The sequence below is a fragment of the Tenrec ecaudatus genome, chromosome 1 (genome assembly GCF_050624435.1).
Source record: "Tenrec ecaudatus isolate mTenEca1 chromosome 1, mTenEca1.hap1, whole genome shotgun sequence".
In the NCBI taxonomy this organism is placed as follows: Eukaryota; Metazoa; Chordata; class Mammalia; order Afrosoricida; family Tenrecidae; genus Tenrec; species Tenrec ecaudatus.
Genome location: NC_134530.1, coordinates 192,865,104 through 192,885,143, shown reverse-complemented (window position 1 = coordinate 192,885,143; position 20,040 = coordinate 192,865,104). Strand labels below are relative to the sequence as shown.

Genomic DNA, 20,040 nt, shown 5'->3' with positions numbered 1-20,040 from the left:
ACAGGGCGTTGACTACACGTGTCCAGCTAGTTCCCCAGTACTGCTCACTGCAGAGATACATCAGCGAATATTTTTCAATACTTGGACTTTCCTTAATGGGGGGTGTGGATATCTTGCAAATAAGTTGGCACATGAAGTTCAAGTACATATTGTTCAGGGATCAGCTGTATTTTACAAACTATGTCATTCCTCTGGCTTGAAATTCTTCCACTGTCTCTTATCTTTAAAAGCCAAACTCAGAATCTACTTCTGTGAGACTTTTCTTGTTTTTAAAGCAAGGTTGTTTGATTTCTTATACCATTTGGTTGCTTTAAGTCATTTAAACCAAAAACCAAACCTGCTGCCATCAAGTCAATTCCAACTCACAGGGCTTTTGGAAGCAGATGGATTATCAACTATCCTCCATGTTGTCATGGGATGCCATTTTTCTTATGTGTTGTAAATCCTAGCCTTGCTAATGTGAGGCAGGACGAGGGGCAGATATGTTAATGAGGCTGAGTTCAATCTACAGGTTGACTCGAGTTAATATCTTTTGAGATACTTCTATCCTACTCACACTGAGCGAGTAAATTTTTCATTTTCCCCACTTGTGGTATTTCTGTTATGGCAGCACAAGACAACTAAAAACGCTGGCTTTTAGATCACACCTGCCTCCTGACACTGGATTAACCTATGGCTCTAAGACAGTAAATTTGACTTTTATCTCAGACACATGTACTAGATGAAAAAGCATTATTGTAACTGCTAAGATAGGCTTTTGGTTTTAAGGTGTGAGTCAGGAGTCCTGGTGGCATAGGGGTTCTATACTGGGCTACTAAAGACAAAGGCAGCAGCCTGACACCACTAGCCACTCCACAGGACAAAGATGAAGCTTTCTACCATAAAGAGGCAGTCTCGGAAACCCACAGGGGCAGTCTACCCTGTCCTAGAGAGTCCCCATGAGTCAGAATTGCCTCCACGGCAGTGAGTACGGTTTGGAAGATATGAGTCAGAACTGACTTGATGGCAATTAGATTGGTTTTGAAGAATAATTCTAGAATTTCAAAGAGTAACTTTTGTGAAAGATGAACTTTCGCTAAAGTTACTCTTTTTAATTTTGTGGTCGTTGAGATAGTTATTAAAGCTATCCATCCCTTTCGTCCCTAGATACTTTTAGAAACTAAACCGTTAAAAACAATCATTTTAATCATACAATATTTTACCAATCAGAACATCATTACAAATTGTGGGCATATTCCTACTCCAAGGCTTGGCTATGAGTAGAGGTAAGAGAAAGAAGAAATAAGTCATTAAGAAGTAAAAGACAACTACAGGCTTCTTTTCCGTTTAAAAGAGTACAGCTGTGTCTAATCCCATTAACTGTCACTTCCTGTCATTTGATTAATTTCTTCAGAAAATATATTAATTCATACTATATTTTATGACAATTCTCATAAAACATTAAATATTTGGATTTTAAAATAAATTATACAGCAAAAAAATAACAGCATCCTTTGGCCCCTTCAAATCTTCTGTAAGCACTCTGAAAAGTACACAAAGGCATTCAATACCCACTGCCATGAAGCCAATTCTAACTCATAGTGACCAACCCTACAGGACAGAGAAAACTGTCTCTTCAGGTTTCCAAGGCTTTTAACCTTTATAGGAGCTCATCTCTTCGCCTCAGAGTGCCTGGTGGGTTTAAACCACTGACCCTGAGATTAGCAGCTCCATTAGTAACCCAATATGCCACCAGGGATCCTTGATGTTCCTTAGTTTTATAGCTGAAAAAATATTAGAACTTTCAACTTCATCAAGGAATCAAGTTACATAAGACACACTGAGATGTAATTACTTCATATGGTCCTTCCTGCAGGAGGTCTCCCTTTTGTGATGGAAATTCTAGCTTCTACACCTGTGGTTACATTCCAGTTTGGGATGAGTTTCCTGATGCTCTTGGACATTCTCTCTCTTACTTGGGATGCTACATCTGTCATGCCTCTACATTAAGAATGAATTTTATTTTAAATTAAGTCTTATTTTCAAAACTTATTTCAAACAGATCACGGCTAAAAAAAAACAGCTCCTAATCTTATCAAATAGGTACTGGGCTAAACTTTAACATTGAAAAATGTTTTATGAAAGCTTGATCTAAATACAGCATAAGCCACTATAATGCTTAGTATCGACTCTGTTCAATAACTCCAAACATTAGATGACTCTATCAAGCAAACTGGAACACAAGAGAATCAAGGAAGTACTATAAAGAATGACACAGGGCATACGTGACGAGGAGGAACAGCCTGGGGAAATTAGGAAATGAGGTCATCTGACCAAGAAGTTACTCAAAAATCTAAGAATTATGTAGGTTCAGTTGAGTGCAGGATGGGGGATGAGAGGGGGAGACAGTGGCTATGTCAAAATGATACTATCAGCAGGTAGTTGGATTCTCAGAGTACTTGATAGCAGTGTTTCTTAACTAAGAGATGCCCATCAGCATTATCCAGCAATCTCTTCAAACTTCACATTCCTGGACCCTCCCTCCCCTTGGAGAGACTGACTCAGCTTATCTATAATGGAAGTCCAAGAAGCAGTTTTTGTTTTCACTCCACATGTGACTATAAAACACACTGCAATCTCCGCATTGCCACAAAGCAGTGTCTCTCTCAAACTTCCAACAGTATACAAATCACCTGAGGATCTTATTAAAGTAAAAAATGTATTCAATAGATCTGAGGTGGGGCATTTCCAACAAGCTCTCAAGCCGCATTGACTGGCATAAATCTATTAGGATCAGAGAGAGGGCTGGATGACTCATCCCAACATGCCTCACATGATCCATTCCAGGATGTCCAGACGACTCATCCCAACACTGCCTCACATGATAATGACGTGCGCAAGTTATGAGACCAATCACTGGGCAGGAATAAAGACCAATCGGGATGTAAAAGCAAGGGCCAATGGGAAAGCAGGATAGAGACTAAGGTAAGCCAATGGGGTCCTGGGAGCCACAGAACCCCTTAAAACAATCCAATGTCATATTCCTAGACAGGGTCGTCTCCCTCCATTTTGGGGGCAGCCAGACTCCTGAGTGAAACGTACTTTGCATATTAAATCTATGCTCTGCTTTCTGTCTGGTTGTCCTGGACCTCCCTCCGCTGGGGTAGCAAAACACTCTGGAGAAGCTTGTAGCTTTTCTCCAAAAATCCCAGCAACATCCATTTTCGCTCATAAAAGGGTCTTTTAAGCCTTGCTGCTCCAAGGTCACATTTTATTTATTCTCTTACTCCCCAGAGTGAACAATGGTAGAGAAAACAAAAGTGGGAAATGCATGTTTTCAGACTAGTATTAATAAATTTAAACCAGTAGATTGTTATACTTGTTATACTTTTTGAAATTAAACCCTTCAAAAAGAAAATTAAAAGCTTCAAATTTTAATATTGACATTAAAATCTGCAGTGATCAAAACTTACCCAGAAATACTAAAATTACATAGAAATTAGAGTAATTAAAAAGCTTAAATCTGGGGCATAAAAATAATATTTAGTAATAAAAAATTCCAACAAAAATAACTTTTGTCTTCAAGAACTAAAAAGTAATAAACAGCTTCTAACATGTAGGTAAGGAAGACAACACTGGTTATAACCAACCAAGTCTATAAACTATGGACAGTAAATGTCCCTCTCAATGCTGCCTCAACCTTCTGCACCAATTTCATATTCTTAGAATATATCACAGTAAAGCTAACCAATATGCAATATAAAAATCCCATAAATTGCTAATTTAGAATCTATCAGGTTGCTGAACAACATGAAGAGTTAATGTCATTTTAACTACTTGTGAAGACTGTTGTGGCAGGTTTTTTTTAAACCCATTTATTTGCCTATTTACATTCCTGGTAGAGTACAGCTGATGACATTTAAAATTACATTTGCGAAAGATGAGCAACAGCATACTTCCGTATAAAGAAGTCTTGGTGCACCAAAGCCACCTGTCTCAGAAAGCACCGCCCTTATTAATCAAACAAGCCTCAATTTCAAATCCTCACTGAGATCAAAGCTATACAATTGTTATTGCAAAAATAAATTCCGATACAACAGATGACATGAGTTAGGGCTGTGTTTACAGGTGTATGAGTCCTAATCACTACCCTTGACCTTAATAAGAAGCACTGATCAAACTCTTCTTTGTATTCACTCATTCAGGAATCTTTCACATCTGCTACCATTCAGTTCATTCCTATTCATAGCCATCATACAGGGCAGAGTGGATCTTTAAGAATGCAGACTGCCATGGGACAACTGGTAGTCTTGAACTATGGACCTTTTGGTTACCAGCTAAGTGCTTTACCCACTGTCCCACCAAGGCACCGTTTAACTAAAGCACCCTGCCAATTACTCTCATTATTTACTATAAGAGAAATCAGGGTCCACAGGTAGCATAAACTGTTTGCTCTTGGCTACTAATTCAAAGGTTGTTGGTGGGAGAAGTGGCTGACCTACTTCCACAAGATCACAGCCTTTCTTGCATAAGCAAATGTGGTGAAAAATGTGGATGGTACCTGGCTATCAAAAGATATAGTATCTGGGGTCTTAAAGGCTTGAAGTTAAACAAGCTGCCATCTAGTAGGAAAGCAAATAAGCCCACATGGAAGAGGCACACCAGCCTGTGTTATCATGAGGTGTCATGGGATCAGGCATCAGGTATCAAAAGATCCCAAACAATTTTATCAATGCAAAGAGTGGTGTTGAAATGGAGACCCAAAGCCCATCTGTAGATAATTGGGCAATCCTCCCATAGAAGAAATACAAGGAAGGACCAATGACAAAACACATCATTCTTCTACTTTCTGAATGCTTCCTGTTCCCCCACCACCACCATGACCCAGTTCTACTTATATCTGAGTAGACCAGAGTACACATATTGATAGAGATAAGAGCTCTTGACACATGGAATTCAGGACAGATAAAACCTTTAGGAACAGTAGTAGGACTAGTGATATCATGAAGGTAGGGGTGAAGGGGTGGAGAACCTATCACAAGGTTGGATATATAGGGTCCCCCTTCAGGGGGATGAACAACAAACATGGGTGAAGGGAGACAATGGACAGTGTAAGATATGAAATAACAATAATCATATATAATTGATCAAGGATTCAAGGAGGGGGATAAAGAGGAGCTGATACCAAGGGCTCAAGTATAAAGAAAATGTTTTGGAAATGTTGATGGCAACATATGTATAAGTGTGCTTAATACAACTGAGTGATGGATTATAATAAGATTTGTAAGAGCCCCCCCCCAATAAAATGATTAATAAAAGAAAAAAAAATCACAGCCTCTGGAGTTGCCATGAGTAGTAATACAGCAAATGGGAGGTGAGGGGGTAGTTGGAGGAGATAATAGATACATCTCAACAGTACTATCTAAGGCAGCTTTGCCTGATTCAAAATGTTTGTCTCAATTTATACTCCCCTACATACCTTTACAAGGAGCCCTGGTGGTGTAGTGGTTACGCACTGGGCTGCTAACCACAGGTTGGCAGTTATAAACCACCAGCTGCTCCACGGGAGAAAGATCAGGCTTTCTACTCCAGCAAACAATTCCCATCTCAGAAAACCCAGAGGGTTAGTTTTACTCTATCTGCATCAAGTCAATAGCACTGAGGTTTTTTGGTTTTTGTACCTTTACACGGAGCACTGATGGCATAGTGGGTTGCACATTCAGGCTGCAGGGTCAGCAGTTCGAACCCACCAACCACTGCAACTAAGGGAGTCAGGGGGCAGTTCTACTCTGTTCTACGGGGTAGTTATGAGTTGGAATCAACTCAATGGTGATGAATTTGAGGTTTGTGTAAGATGAATCTGTAGAATCTCCCTGCAATAAATAAGTAAAGACAACTAAAGATATTAATCTCCATCTTAGAAAATTAAATTTGTCCTCTATTCCATTAATTCAGCTCAAATAAATTCCCAGTCTCACCATTATTAGCAGTTGCTAGGGGTTCTGTGTTAGGGTTTTTCTTGTCTTCGTCTTCTTCAGGTTTTTCAGGACTGGGCTTGGACAGCCGATTCCTTAGAGAAGTCTCTTTACTCATCATTGCGTTATCTATAAAAGATGATGTAAAAAGTTTGAACTACAGATCAGGTTAAGACCAGTTTCACAGTATCAGCATATTTAAGGGAGGTGAAAATATATATTCTCTTTCTTGTTTTACTTGAATGTTAAAACATTTTCTGAAGACAAGATTTTATAAAAAATTCAAAGAACAAGTCCCTATCAATAGCTTATTTCAAAGACTTATTTTTTTTAATTTACAAATAAGTTTTGGCATATAATTAACATATACAATTCAACAGTTCAATCACATCAAGAAGAGTTATACAAATATCACCACCATCAGTTATAGAACATTTTCTTTGTTCTTGTACTTACTGTTATTATTAGCTCCCCATGTCCCACAACCTCCCCTGCCATAATTCCAAGGAACCATTAATCCAGTTACTATCTCTACAGATTCACCTATCCTGGATTCCACATACACAAAAAATATTTTAAAAGAAAAGAAACAATAACAAAGTAAAACATAAAAATGTCAATCAAAAGGAAACAGAAAATATTAAAAATTAGGGCAAATGTAAAATGCATCAAAAGGGAGATCAAATGATAAGGTATGAAATTTTAACCTAACTGCATCTGCAATAATCCATTTTTCAATGCAATCGGCATGATAGCAAGGCAATTCACATCCCTGGGACTATGGATGGTAAGAGGGAAGATGCACCAGAGGCTTAATCCATGTGTATTTTCCCTTCACTTTTTTTTTAATACATTGAAATGTGTCATAAGGGAAATCAAATGATAAGCTAATACACTTTAATCTAACTATATCTGCCATCATCAACTTTACAATGTTCCCTGTATAATTAACAGGGTTAATCACATCCCTCGGAGGGAAGTCCCTGGGAACTTAGTCCACGTGGGGACCCTGCAAATGGAGTTTGGGCTTCCACTGCCATCCATAGCCTTCTGCAAACCAGGTGTTCACAACTTAAGCTCTGATACCACTCCCTCCTTCAGATGTGGATTTTATCATTTACAGTCCTTGGATCACACAATGCTTCTGACTCAAAGTAACCCTAAATATAGGATAGAATTTTTCAGAGAATTTCAAGGCTATAAATCTTGATGGAAGCAGACCACTACCTTCTTTCTCCCACATAAGGATTGGTGGGTTCGAACCACCAACCGTTTGATTAGCTGTCAAGTATGTGACTACTACACCACTGGGGCCCCTTTTAGATATACATGAGAGTAAATAAAATGCCATGAGTGTTCTCCAAATAGTTCAGAGATCATATGGCATCTGAAGAAATACAGTCTACCACATGAACCCAGTAATTCCTCTACTTGGATATATCCTAGGGAAAAAGTCATGACATGAATAGCTACCATATGCACACCCATGTTCAGCAGCTCAATGGAAACAACCTAAATCGTAACAGTGGTAAAATGGATAACTAACTTTGGTACAAACACATAATAGCATACTACACAATGTTAAGAGAAAAACGAGTCTTCAAAACGTCTCCTAATATGGATAATCCTGGAGGACATGAGTCAATCACAATGCTAACACCTATCATTATGAGACCATTAGTGTAAAAAGTCAGGATGGTTACTAGGGGATGAGAGGAAGGGAATGGAAGTCACAAGCTAAAAGGTAGATATAATCGTTCAGTTGGGTAAAGGGGGTGGGGGCACCAGGTGGTTTGCAAGAGCTAACTAAAGGCAACAGAGGCAAATACTGCTATATACACAATCATACAACAGTGGGCATTGACCAGCAGACGCTTGGATAGACAGGCAGAGCAGGTGTGGGAGGGCGAATGGGAGTGTACCTATGACTGTATATAGAATTGACAAAGGATATCTGTTGTATTTGTCTTTACTGCAAATAGATTCATGAACGTGGTTGTGGCTCATACTGGGGCCAAGTTACGAAAGCTTTTTTTTCTTTTTTACGAAAGCTTCTTAGACATAACCAAATACCTTCAGGAAGTGAGTCACTGGGCCTAGGGGATCAAGGCCATAGTCCCGAGGGTCAGTTGACATAGAATAAAAGACAAAAATCTGCATCCTACTTTGGTGAGCAGCTACAGGGTTCTTAAAAGCTCAGGAGCAGTCCTCTAGGGCACAGCTACTAGTCTGTCCCCTAGAGTGGTGCCAATCCAGACAGATGGAAACAATGAATCCAACAGACAAATTGACAACACGAACATCTTCCGTCTCCACAACCCTGCAACCAGTGGTGCTTGCCTAACTACTACTAACAAATCTGAAAAGGAAGTCCTGGATTGAAAGGGAGAAAAATGTGGAACACCACTCAAAATCATGTAAGATATTGGTCAGATACCAAATGGTGGAACCCCCAAGATAATGCCCCATAGTCACCTTTCAGGTCTGGTGCTGAACTCACTCCTGTGGTAGAATAATCAATCCTTCAAGCATTTACCAAAGGACAAAGTCAAAGAGAAAGAGGAGAGAGGGAAACAGGAGATGCAGGGAGGAAGTGGAGTAAGTATGGTACATTGAGGGGGTGGGGGTTGCAATAGATGAGTTGAAACCAAATGTTTATGGATTATTCAATGTAAAATTGATTATCTGCTCTGTAAACTTTCATCTAATTTATACCGAAAAAGTTTCTTTTCCTATTTCACACATACAAGATATTCAAGAGAGCTATTAAAGGAACCCCATAAGGTCACTAGAAGTCAGAATTGACTTAGAAGCAGTAATGACCTTGGCTGACCAAATTCTCAGCTCACATACATCATAAGACAAGAGACTAAGTCAGACCTGAGCTCTGTCTGCTATGCAGGACAGATTGTTTGCTGACATTAACGCTCTGAACAGGAAGTGGAGATGAATCACAGCAATGAATACTCAGTTCCACACAGAAAAATCATTTTGGAGAACAGATCACAAGGAGGCAAGAGTTATAAACAAGAGGCCACTTAGCTAACCAGGTGAGAAGTAGGAGATCTGTATTTTCTGATCTCTCCATCTAAAATACAACCTCTGTGACTCTCTCTCCTTAACAACTCAGAGACTAGTTAGATAAACTACATTAGCTGAGACAAAGTCAAAAATTCAAAATGGAATCAAAGTAAATGGTTTCTAAAAGCAACATTAAGTGTGAGGTCACCCTCCTCCCATAGAAGACAGGTCCAGGTGAAAGGTGTTATCCTCTTAATTTCTTATTGCTTCCAGGTTACTGTTGCTCCCTTCCTATCGTTAAAATCATCAGATAATTACTCTTGATACCACCATTCCTTGTGGGTTAAGTACAGTTGTTCTTAGGGTGTGTACATCTGGCTGCTCCCTACCACTAATTCTTCTGGCCTTAGTTCACTCTGAGGAGCCTTGGTGATAAAATAAACTGCCAACCACAAGGTCAACGGCTCAAATCTACCAGCTCTGCTCAAGAGAAAGATGAGGCTGTCTGCTCCAGTAAAGATGTAAAGTCTCAGAAACACCAAGGAGAGGTTCTAGGCTGTCCTACGTGTCAGAATAGACTTGGGTAGCATGAGTTTGTTTGTTTGTTTTCCTACAACATTCACGTTTACAAATCCACTACATCCTCGTATCTTAGCTCCTTAACTTGTCCTAGCTCCAAAAAGCTGTTCTTACTAGAGTCGTCTGTCATATCTTGCCCTAGAACTTATGGTATCCCATGCACTAATTCTACTATGCCCTATGGACTTGCGATGATTCAGAATGGGGGGAATGGACCACTTAATCTTCATATCTGATTTACAGATTAGTAAGTAATTTTCCCAGCATCAGGTCACAATTCAAAGGCAGTAAAAATGAAGAAAGCAGAGAGATTTCTCTAGAAGAGAACCAAGAGCAAGCAGTGCTGGAAATCAAGTTGGGAGAACATAAAAGAGCAATCTGGGGTCAATATTTTTAAAAATGGAAAAAGGTACAACATGAGGTATATCACAATTTGGGGATATTAATAGCTACCATTTACTTAACTACGTGTACAGTTTCAGGAAGGAAAACAAGGATCTATCTTGGAGTGGGTTGCAAAATGGGATGAGGAAGCAAAAAGAGTGGTCATAAGACTTAAATCTCTGACTAACTCAGCAGTGGAGGAAACATGTGTTTACAGGATTGGAATTTACAGCATGAAGGTATTCAGATCGGGGACATTCAGAATGCAATGAGACTTGTTCACAGTCACACAGCCAGTAAATGGCAGAAATGTTTTCACTTACAAAATTACGGACAGAAAGCTATGTCTAGATAGCGATTTAAAGGTACAATGACACAATGATTGAACAAGAATTTCAGAATCATCACCAGTGCACTGCAGCTTTGTAACATTGTGTGATAGTATCTGATTTGCCTAAGACAGCAAAACACAGGGAACAACTTGTTGAAAAGAATGAGCAACATTAACCGACCTGCAGTATTAATAAAGCTTTCAAATGAACCTAGCGAGTTTCTAAAATGCTTACTGGACTTCTATTCTAGGTAAGGAACTGTACGATATCACTCTCAGGGGTTCAGTGGGGAGAAATGATTGCACGTAGAATTTGCAATGCAGAACATAAAAATTCTACTTCTCTTCCAAAGGAGCCTGTGTGAGCTGTCTGTAAAGGAGTCTGTGTGAGCTATCTGGGTTCAAACTCAAAGGCTGCTCCTCAGGGAGAAAGTTGAGGCTATCTGTTTTTCTCGAAAGCCTCATAGAGGTCTGAATTCAAATGACTTCAGGGCAATGAGGTTTTCTTGGCTTTTCCCATCAAAGGTTTAACCACCTACAACCCTACAACTTTTTATATAACAAAGAACTGAGTCATTAAGTCAACTAGCAAAACTAAAGGACACAGATAAATCTCATTAGTACCTGTATGGCTAACAAAAAACGTATCCTACAAGATAAATTCAGTGGAGACACAGTGCAGAAATTACACCTAATCTGACCCACCACACCAAGGCAAAATACTAAGGGTGTGCAACAGAACTGCAAGAGGGGCAGGGCAACGAAGTCCCCAGGGAATACCAAAAATAGACTGTGGGGCCAGGGCATGGCACCCCATCATACTCAGCCGGAAAACCCTTCTAAAGGTGAAGAAACAGATCTTGACCTATTAAAAAAATAACAAGTTCAGATACAAAATGTCCCCTTTTCCATATGCCCCGTTTAACTGGTCTTGTTTTTCATTTATTTCCCCCAAGAAACTGGCACACTCCCAGAACATTTTCTTTCCCTTGTTAATATTATCCATTCAAAACTTTCTTGGTCTGTCCTCCAGCTTTCTTTCATTGTGCCAGACCCCGGGGACTGAGACATACAGAAGACTAGCCACCAGCCCATATGAATCTTACCAACTAGAACAATAAAGACATCTGATTATAACACAACTCATTATAACTGATGAGTAACTACTGCTAAGAGGGCTTCACCAAGATGGGTGGCTTTCCTGAGGGAGTGATTTCTGGGCTATTAACTGAAGTATGTGTAGGCGTTGAGAAAAGGAGAATGAGCATTATTACAGAAGCAAAGAACCCATGAAGAATAGGACTGGATAGAGGCTTTTGAGGGACAAAAACGAAGCTAGCGTGGTTTCAATCCAGAACCAGGAAGAAAGTTACTCAAAATGAGCTTGAGCTTGGAAGGGTAAGATCATACAATATCTTGGTTTTTATCCTTGAATATGAAACCTTTGCCAGTTCTAACCACGTGAGGCAATGAGGCACGAGGGCATTTTTAAGCCACTGAACTTAAATGTTATCAGACTGCCTTCTAAAATCCATTCTCAGGATCTCAAGCACACAAAAATTTACCGAACAAGCCTTTATCGACACCGTCCACCAGCCCAAACCAAACTCTGCCATCACAATCAATTCTGACTCAGGGCTACCCCTACAGGTCTCCCTTGAAGCGATTGGTGGGTTTGAACCACTAATCTTGAGGTAGCAGACTAATGCTTATCGGACAAATCACGAGGGCTTCTTAACCACGCAACTCAGGGAAACCTAAAGTGAACGCTTAAAATTGAATCCTACATCAAAAGGCAGACACTCGTAAGGATTTTTGTCAAGCAGTTTAAACAGATGGCAGCCACTTAAATATTAATCTAGAGGCAGATTCGGAGGATGCAGTTTACATTTTCCACTTACAAATACATTCTAACCATACATGCCATGTAAATTACACGACTATTAATGAGCAATTAAGGAGGACGACCAAAACGTTATCCTAACGTTCCAAGATAAAGCTGGCGTCTGATTAAAGGCTCCGGGGCCCATTCAGAGTTCGCGGTCTTGTAATGCCAGCCCCTCAACTCACTTTCTCTTAAATCAGTAAAAAGCAGACTTCCTGGGTGCATCTTCTGGTTTCGCTTTTCAAGGACTAAAGCCCCTTCAAAAAATCCTAACTTTCTTTACCGCCAGTTTGAGGGATGTCACAAGGTTTGGGGGTTACAAGGCTGCCACGGCTCCTAACTGTCCCTCCCCTCCCCCGGGGCTCGCCCAGGACCCCGACCCGGGCTCCGAGCCCAGCGCGAAGGGCAGCGAGGCCAGGCCCGCCGCGAGTCCGCCAGCCTCCCGCTGCCCCTCCGCCGGCGGCGGCTGACCTAGGCAAGGGGGGCGCGGGCGCACGGCGTTACCTGGGGCCAGAGCCCGGCTAGCAGACGTCAGCAAGGTGGCCAGGCCGTCAGGGCGCGGACTGCGGGCGGCAAGTCCAGCGAGCTCGGAGTCAGCCGCGCCGCCGGCCCGTCTCCTGGGGAAGATAAGGCGGCCCGCAAGCCGGCCCCCCGCCCCGTCCTCCCAGCCCCCTCCGCGGCGTCACGCGCACGGCGTGCGCGGAGCCTGGGTTTTATTGGTGGTCCCGGCCGCCTCCAGGCCCCGCCCCCGCCGGGAGCCGCCCCGCCCCGCGCGAGCTCGCGGGTTCCCGGCGAGAGTCCCCAGCTGGCCTCGGCAGCTCGGCGAGGTAAGCGGCACGCGAGTGGACGGTGACACTGGCGACAGCGGCTTGCTTTCCACTTACACCCCAGCCTTCGAATGTGTGGCGGAAACGGGACCGAGACACCCTAGACGGAAAAACTGCCTGCCAGTCCGAGACCGCATCCTGCACAGTAGTCTCGGGCTGCTCCTCTGGACGCTCAGAAGTCGCTTCGGGAAATTGTGACGTCTTGGAGTGAGAATTGATCCATTAGGAACAAAAGATGAGCACTGGCCAGAAGGGCATCATGGGGTGCCTTATGCCTTGTAAGCCAAACTTGGCAGTGACTGGCCCTCCGCAAGAGACCAAAAATAAGACACGTGAAATAATGAAGCTGTTAAGTAAATTAAAAGACTCTTAGCCTGCTCCTGTGGACTTCATAATCAAAGAAAAACTAATCGTGTGGAGACATCGATTAAACACAACGGTTCATCTCTCAGATTTTGCGGAGGTAACGCTGTAGATGACTGAAAAGGGAACCCTAAGAGGTGGAAAAACCGGTGTTCACAGTCTGCAAGCCAGGACCAGCTAATCTGACCTACCTAATCACTCACTTCGATCTTCTGAACAGGTTGGGGTCACCCCCGCCTGGTTAGACTGCTCTGGGTGGAGGTAGTGGGTTGAGGCAGGGGGGGCTTACTTGAACTGGCCTTGGAACCCACTGGATTTATACGGCTTCCTCTGGCCACCCAGAGCAGGCCACCCTGCCCTTCCCAAAGTGAAACAGACCACAGCATTCAGAGAGAGCTCAGTTTGCCATCATGGGCAAGCCTGCCCCACTCCCCCTCTTCGACCCTTGTGCTGGCAATTTCTGCCAACTGGATGGGGGTAGGGCCGGGTAGATCTCAATGACTGTGTGCTTCGCCTCTGCCCTCTCACCAATTAAAATGCAGTGCCGCACAAGGATGCCTTTCTGGTGGATTTCGGAGGGCCACTCTACATACACACCAAAAGATTGTTGCCTTTTCACTATTTCATTTATTCATGCAAAAAAATACTGATTTTTCTAGGTGCTAGGGATAGATCCGTGAATAAAATTAAAAGGGCCATGATGCCCTTAGCAGATTTTGCTTCTGTGTGGGCAAAATGCATGCTGTTTTTAAGTTCATAAAGTATTCTTGTTAAAGATGTGTATTTTCTTTCTTGGTTTGTTTGTTAAGGAAACAAAACAGTGGTCTAGGAAGGTCTTTCTGAGGGAACAAGCTGAGTAACCCATTATCTCGTGCTGGGAGAAGCCTTCTAGATTGAGGACATGGGAAAAGACCCAGGCCCAACAAGTTTGGGTGGTTCGAGAAAGAGAAGGCTGGGAAGTTTCAACATGGTGAGTAGAGGTATGAGATTGAGCCTGGAGCATTGAATAGAGCCAAATCTTGTTTGGATTTTTGTTGTTGTTGTCGTTGTTGCTAAGCACATTAGAAAGCTGACAAATGTGATTTCATCTATTTCATCTCTATCACTTGGAGGGAAGCAGGAATGGAACCGGGAAAAGCCCATTGGACAATGAGAAACTATAGACCGAGTTATGCATTCGGGTGCTTTCCATGGAAATAGAGGTAGGATTTCAAACTATGTTTTGAGATGCAAGTGTGAAGAAAATAAACAACCAGAATCCCAAGCTGTTCCCTTGCGAAAGCGGGAAAGTGGCAATGCCATGTAGTGAAGGGGGAAAGACTATATAATAAACCTAGAGTGGTCATGAAGGCCTGTGTCCAAACTTTCAGATTCTGGCTCCATGAACCAGAGACTTCACATTAGTCAAATCTTGGGATCAAGGCTCAGCTAAATACTAACGTTGGCACCATTTTATTTAAAGAGAGGGCGAGAAACTAGACTAGGTGATAGGATACAACGGATATGGAAAGCTGGAATCCTCTTATTCCCAAGGTATAATACCTAAAAGTCACCATTAACATCTCCATGCTTATCTTTTGATCTAATTCTTTACACATACAAATACAGATTTTTTCACTATGGATTTGATATTTATGATATTTATGAATTGATGCTATGTTTTTAACCAGAGTAATTGACTGGTGACCTATATCTCTTCTTGGGGTAATTAATTGATTATACTTGATTTTATTTGACCCAGGTATATTTCTCATACTTGATAGAGAGGGTATCTCTTAGTCAATATTTTGTGTTTAGTAAACTTTTGTTGTGACTTTATATGCTTTAACCACATTCCATCTCAGCCTTCATTCTTTTTTTTTGCCTTCATTCTTTTACTACTGACAATTCAGTCTGTCTAGGCGATCACATTACAGATTGTCTTGATGCTGCATGACCAGTAAATACCTTTCTTGACTCTCTACACCTCTTTAAGCAATTATGTATTTATTTAGATTCAGATACTTTGATGCAATGGCAGGATACATTTGTTGGGCTTTTTTGTGTATGTGTGGTTGATTTTGGATTTGTTACACTCTTTCAATATTGTTGACCTTGGAGTCCATTAAGGAACATGAAAATTGTTAACAGTAACTCCAAGACATCTTTCTACCAAACCAAAGCCCATTGCCATTGAGTTAATTCTCATTCATATCAACTCTATAGGACTAAGTACAACTATCCATTTCCAAGGTTGCTTCATCGTTCTGCCACTGAGCAGTTGGTGGGTTCAAACTGCCAACCTTTCAGGTTGCATCCAAGCACTACGCCACTATACCACCAGGGCTCCTCAGGCACCTTACTAGAATCATAAAGTACATGTCAGAGCCCACTTATACTAGGAGTATAATTTTTCAATAAAGACTAATTTTGGACTCCTTTATATTGAGATTTCTTTTTACCGCTGACCCAGCCTATGGAGATTTTTCTTTTCCCCTTTTCCCCCCCATCAGATTGATATTTCTCTGCATAGAAAATTCAAAGTTATGTAAACCGGTTTCTGTATGGTTCATTAGTCCACTAGACTAATGGTTTTCTTATATCTTGATTTTCATCATTTTTCTTTCCCCTGGACAGAGAGACCAATAGTTGCACCTTAGATGGCTGCTCATGAGTTTTTAAGACCCAGTCCCCAGACATCAAAGTAGGGTGTAGAACATTGTCTTTGTGAACTGTGTTAGGCCCATTGACATTTGTATCCACTGAGATTATGGTCCTCACACCTCCAGGCTCAGCTACTAATTCCTCCCTTGAACTGTAGCCTGTTAATTACCTAATAAACTTCATAATCATGAGCATTGTCTGTGAATTCTGTGAAGTCATTACAAGGATTTGGGAACCAAGCAGAGTAGTGCCAAGGGAGTGAGGGATGGTTGGGGTCGGAATTGATTAAGGCAGTGGGAGGGCAGATATCTGGCCTCCATCTCACAGGAGTCAGTCTTGAGTAGATGTTGAATTTGATTTTCCTTCCCCTTGTGAAGTCAAGGGGCCCTGGTACCATAATGAATACGAATTGAGCTGCTACCCTCAAGGTAGGTCAGCAGTTTGACATCACCAGCTACTAAGGGAGAAAGCTACTAGGCTTTTTATTCCATAAAGAGTTGCAATCGCAGGAAGTTCTACCCTGTCCTATAGGGTCACCATGAGTTGGAACCAACTTGATGGCTCCGAATTTGAGTCTTGTGAAGTCAGAGGAGGTCAGATGTTTACCTCCATGTTATGTTTACCAACTTCAGCAGCCAAAAGAATAAATCAATCTTGGTATATTTATTTTTTAAAGGAGTGCTGTACAGCAATGAAAAAGAATGAGCTGCTGCTGCTGCAAGCAGCCATTTAAGCCACGGTTTCTAAACTTCAGCACTACTGCAATTGGAGAAGCTGTACTGTGCACAACCTGCTTCTGCCCGCTGGGTACCAGTAGTAGTCTCCTCCACTGGGGAGAATCAAAATGTTTCCAGACATAGACATGACACTGCCATGTGCCTCCTAGGTAACAGAATTGGCTCTGGTGGACAAGAAAATAAAGCCAGATTAAAAACAATGCACGAAAGGCTGCAGGGTGGGAGTGGGGAGGGAGAGAGGTGACAAGCAGTCCCTCAGAAAGACCTCCTTTCTCCAGGCCCCCAGCTAGGGGCGCCCTCCATCCCCAGGAGAAGATTTATGAGAACCTGGAGAAGGCCATCAAAACTCAACGGAAAGACCTGGAGCAATTTGCTAAGCCTTTAACGCAAAAGAGGATCACCCTAGGGTATACCCAGGCGGACGTGGGGCTTACCCTGGGGTTCTCTTTGGGAAGGTGTTCAGCCAGACCACCATCTGCCGCTTTGAGGCTCTGCAGCTCAGTTTCAAGAACATGTGCAAGCTGCGGCCCCTGCTTCAGAAGTGGGTGGAAGAGGCCAACAACAGAGCTCTAGGAGGTATATAAGACGGAGACCCTCCTGCAGCAGGCTCAGAAGAGGAAGTGGATGAGCAGCCTGGAGAGTCTGTTCCTTCAGTGCCCCCAACCCTCTCTGCAGCTGATCGGCCACATCGCCCAGCAGCTGGGGCTCAAGAAGGACGTGGTCCGAGTGTAGTTCTGCAACTGGCACCAGAAAGGCAAACGGTCCAGCGTGAGGATTTCGAAGCTGCCAGCTCTCCTTTCCCAGGGGGACTGATGACTTTCCCTCTGGCTCCAGGGCCACATTTCGGTACCCCAGGCATTGAGGGCCCTCAGTTTACTACCTGTACTCCTTGGTCCCCTTCCCTGAAGAGGGGAAGCCTTCCCTGCTGTCCAGGTCACCCCTCTGGGCTCATCCATGCATTCAAACCGAGGTGCCCGCCCTTCCCAGGAAGGGGTGGGAGAGGAAAGGGGCAGGGAAGCTGGGGAAACAGGGCCCTGAGTGTGAACCAGGGCTTTGGGGGTTAGCTTCTTCATCCACTAAGGAAGTCATATTCTCTTACTACCAAACACATGGCCTGCAATTCAAAAGCACCAGCCATTCCAAGAAGGAAATGGGCTTTCTACTCCTGTAAGAAGTTACAGCCTTGGAAACCCACAGGGGCATTTCTACCCTGTAGGGTTGCTATGCATCAGAATTGACTCGATGGCAGTGAGGATGTTCATGGCAGCTTTATTCACAATAGCAAAATCAGGGAAACAATGCAAGTGCCCATCAATGGATGAGTGGTACATATGTACAATGCAGTACTCAAACGTGCTGCCATGGAGTCAAAGGCCTGGTAGGGCTTGATCAAGGGCAATGTAACCGAGAGGAATTACTGAAACTCATTTAAAGGCTGAACCTGATAGTGGGACAAGAGGAAAGTAAAAGGAAATAGAGGAAAGAACTAGGAGGCAAAGGGCATTTATAGAGGTCTAAGTACAGGCATGCACATATGTAAATATATTTTTATATGATGATGGGAAAATAGATCTATGTGCATATACTTAAAGGTCTAGCATTAAGGTAGCAGATGGACATTGGACCTCTACTCAAGTACTCCCTGAGCAAAAGAAAAATTTGTTCTATTAACCTGTCATTCCATGATGATCACCTTCTCGACACAATTGCTGAAGACAAAGTGGGTACATAAGCAAATGTGGTGAAGAAAGCTGATAGTGCCCAGCTATCAAAAGATATAGCATCTGGAATCTTAAAGACTTCAAGATAAACAAAGAGCCATCTAGCTCAGAAGCAACAAAGCCCACATGGAAGAAACACAACAGCTTGTGTAATCACAAGGTGTCGAAGGGATCAGGTATCAGGCATCAAAGAACAAAAAATCATTGTGAATGAGGGGGAGCGCGGAATGGAGACCCAAAGCCCATCTGTAGGCAACTGGACATCCCCTTATAGAAGGGTCGTGGGGAGGAGACGAGCCAGTCAGGGTGCTGTTTAACACCGATGAAACATACAACTTTCCTCTAGTTTTATAATGCTACCCACCCCACCCCCCCACTATCATGATCCCAATTTCACCTTACAAACCCGACTAGACCAGAGGATGTGCACTGATACAGATAAGAACTGGAAACACAGTGAATCCAGGACAGATAAAACCCTCAGGACCAACAATGAGAGTAGTGATACTAGGAGGCTAACGGGAAGGTGGGGGAGAAAGGGAGAACCTATCACAATGATCTACATATACCCCCTCCCTGGGGGATGGATAACAGAAAAGTGGGTGAAAGGAAACATCGGTCAGTATAAGACATAAAAAAATAATTTATATATTGGGGATTTGTGAGGGGGGGAGGGAGTGGAGTGGAAAAATGAGGAACTGATACCGGGGGCTCAAGTGGAAAGAAAATGTTTTGAGAATGATGATAGCAACAAATGTACAAATGTGCTTGACACAATGGATCTATGTATGGATTGTGATAAGAGTAGTAAGAGCCCCCAATAAAATGATTTTTAAAAAACCCAAACAAACAAAATAGCCTAACCAGCTGGTGCCTGGCTATCAGAAACAATAGCTCCTGGGATCTTAAATTAGGCTTGTCTTCAAACAATCAGCCATCTAAGTGAGGCGTCAACAAAGTCTACATGGAAGACTCACACAACCTTGTGTGATCCAAAGATGGTAAATAAAATCCAAATCGAAAGGAGGGAGTGGTATCAAAGCTTAAATTGTGAACACCTGTACTGCAGAAGATGACAGTGGAAGTTCAAAACCCATTTGCAGAGTCCCCACATATAGAAAGCCTCGGGGGGGGATCCCCTCTGACCATGGTTGTATGATTCCCCCAATAAAATGATTTAAAATTTTAATTGTGAATTGACGATTTATAGATTAGCTCATCCTTTTGAATTCAACAACTCACCAAACCTCTCAGTGGCTTGCCTATTTCCATCATTCCTGCCCCTCCCCCCTCCTCTCCCTCTTGTGGAATATTATCTTCACCCAGATTCATACCTCTCTACTCTCTAGCCCGAGTGCCGGCCACTGGGGCTTGAGAGCCGTATGTGGCTCTTTCTGTACTTCGGAGCCTGCACGGGCTCTGAAGTAAAATTGGAAAAAATTAAAGAATATTATTCAGATCATGGTGATTTTTATTTGTTTGTAAAAATATATGTATGGTTCTCAAATAATTTTTAAATGGTTGTGAGGGTCAGGGTTGGCTCATCCATCTCAAAAGTTTGCCAACCCCTATTGCTTTCCCTTCCCACCCTTTTC

At 42.4% G+C, this 20,040-nt stretch overlaps 1 protein-coding gene and 1 pseudogene across 1 annotated transcript in view; one reads left to right on the top strand and one right to left on the bottom strand.

The window, feature by feature from the left end:
• The window catches only part of SOAT1 (sterol O-acyltransferase 1), a 63,733-nt gene extending 50,909 nt beyond the window's left edge, over window positions 1–12,824 (bottom strand). Inside the window, exons 1-2 of the mRNA XM_075527965.1 lie at window positions 12,659–12,824; window positions 5,958–6,083 (exon numbers count right to left, since the gene is read on the bottom strand). Of these exons, the coding sequence (XP_075384080.1) occupies window positions 5,958–6,075 (118 nt within the window). The 5' untranslated portion in view covers window positions 6,076–6,083; window positions 12,659–12,824. The remainder of the gene's footprint in view (window positions 1–5,957; window positions 6,084–12,658) is intronic.
• Window positions 11,648–17,762, top strand: LOC142439181 (POU domain, class 5, transcription factor 1 pseudogene; annotated as a pseudogene).
• The last annotated feature ends 2,278 nt before the right edge of the window (window positions 17,763–20,040 follow it).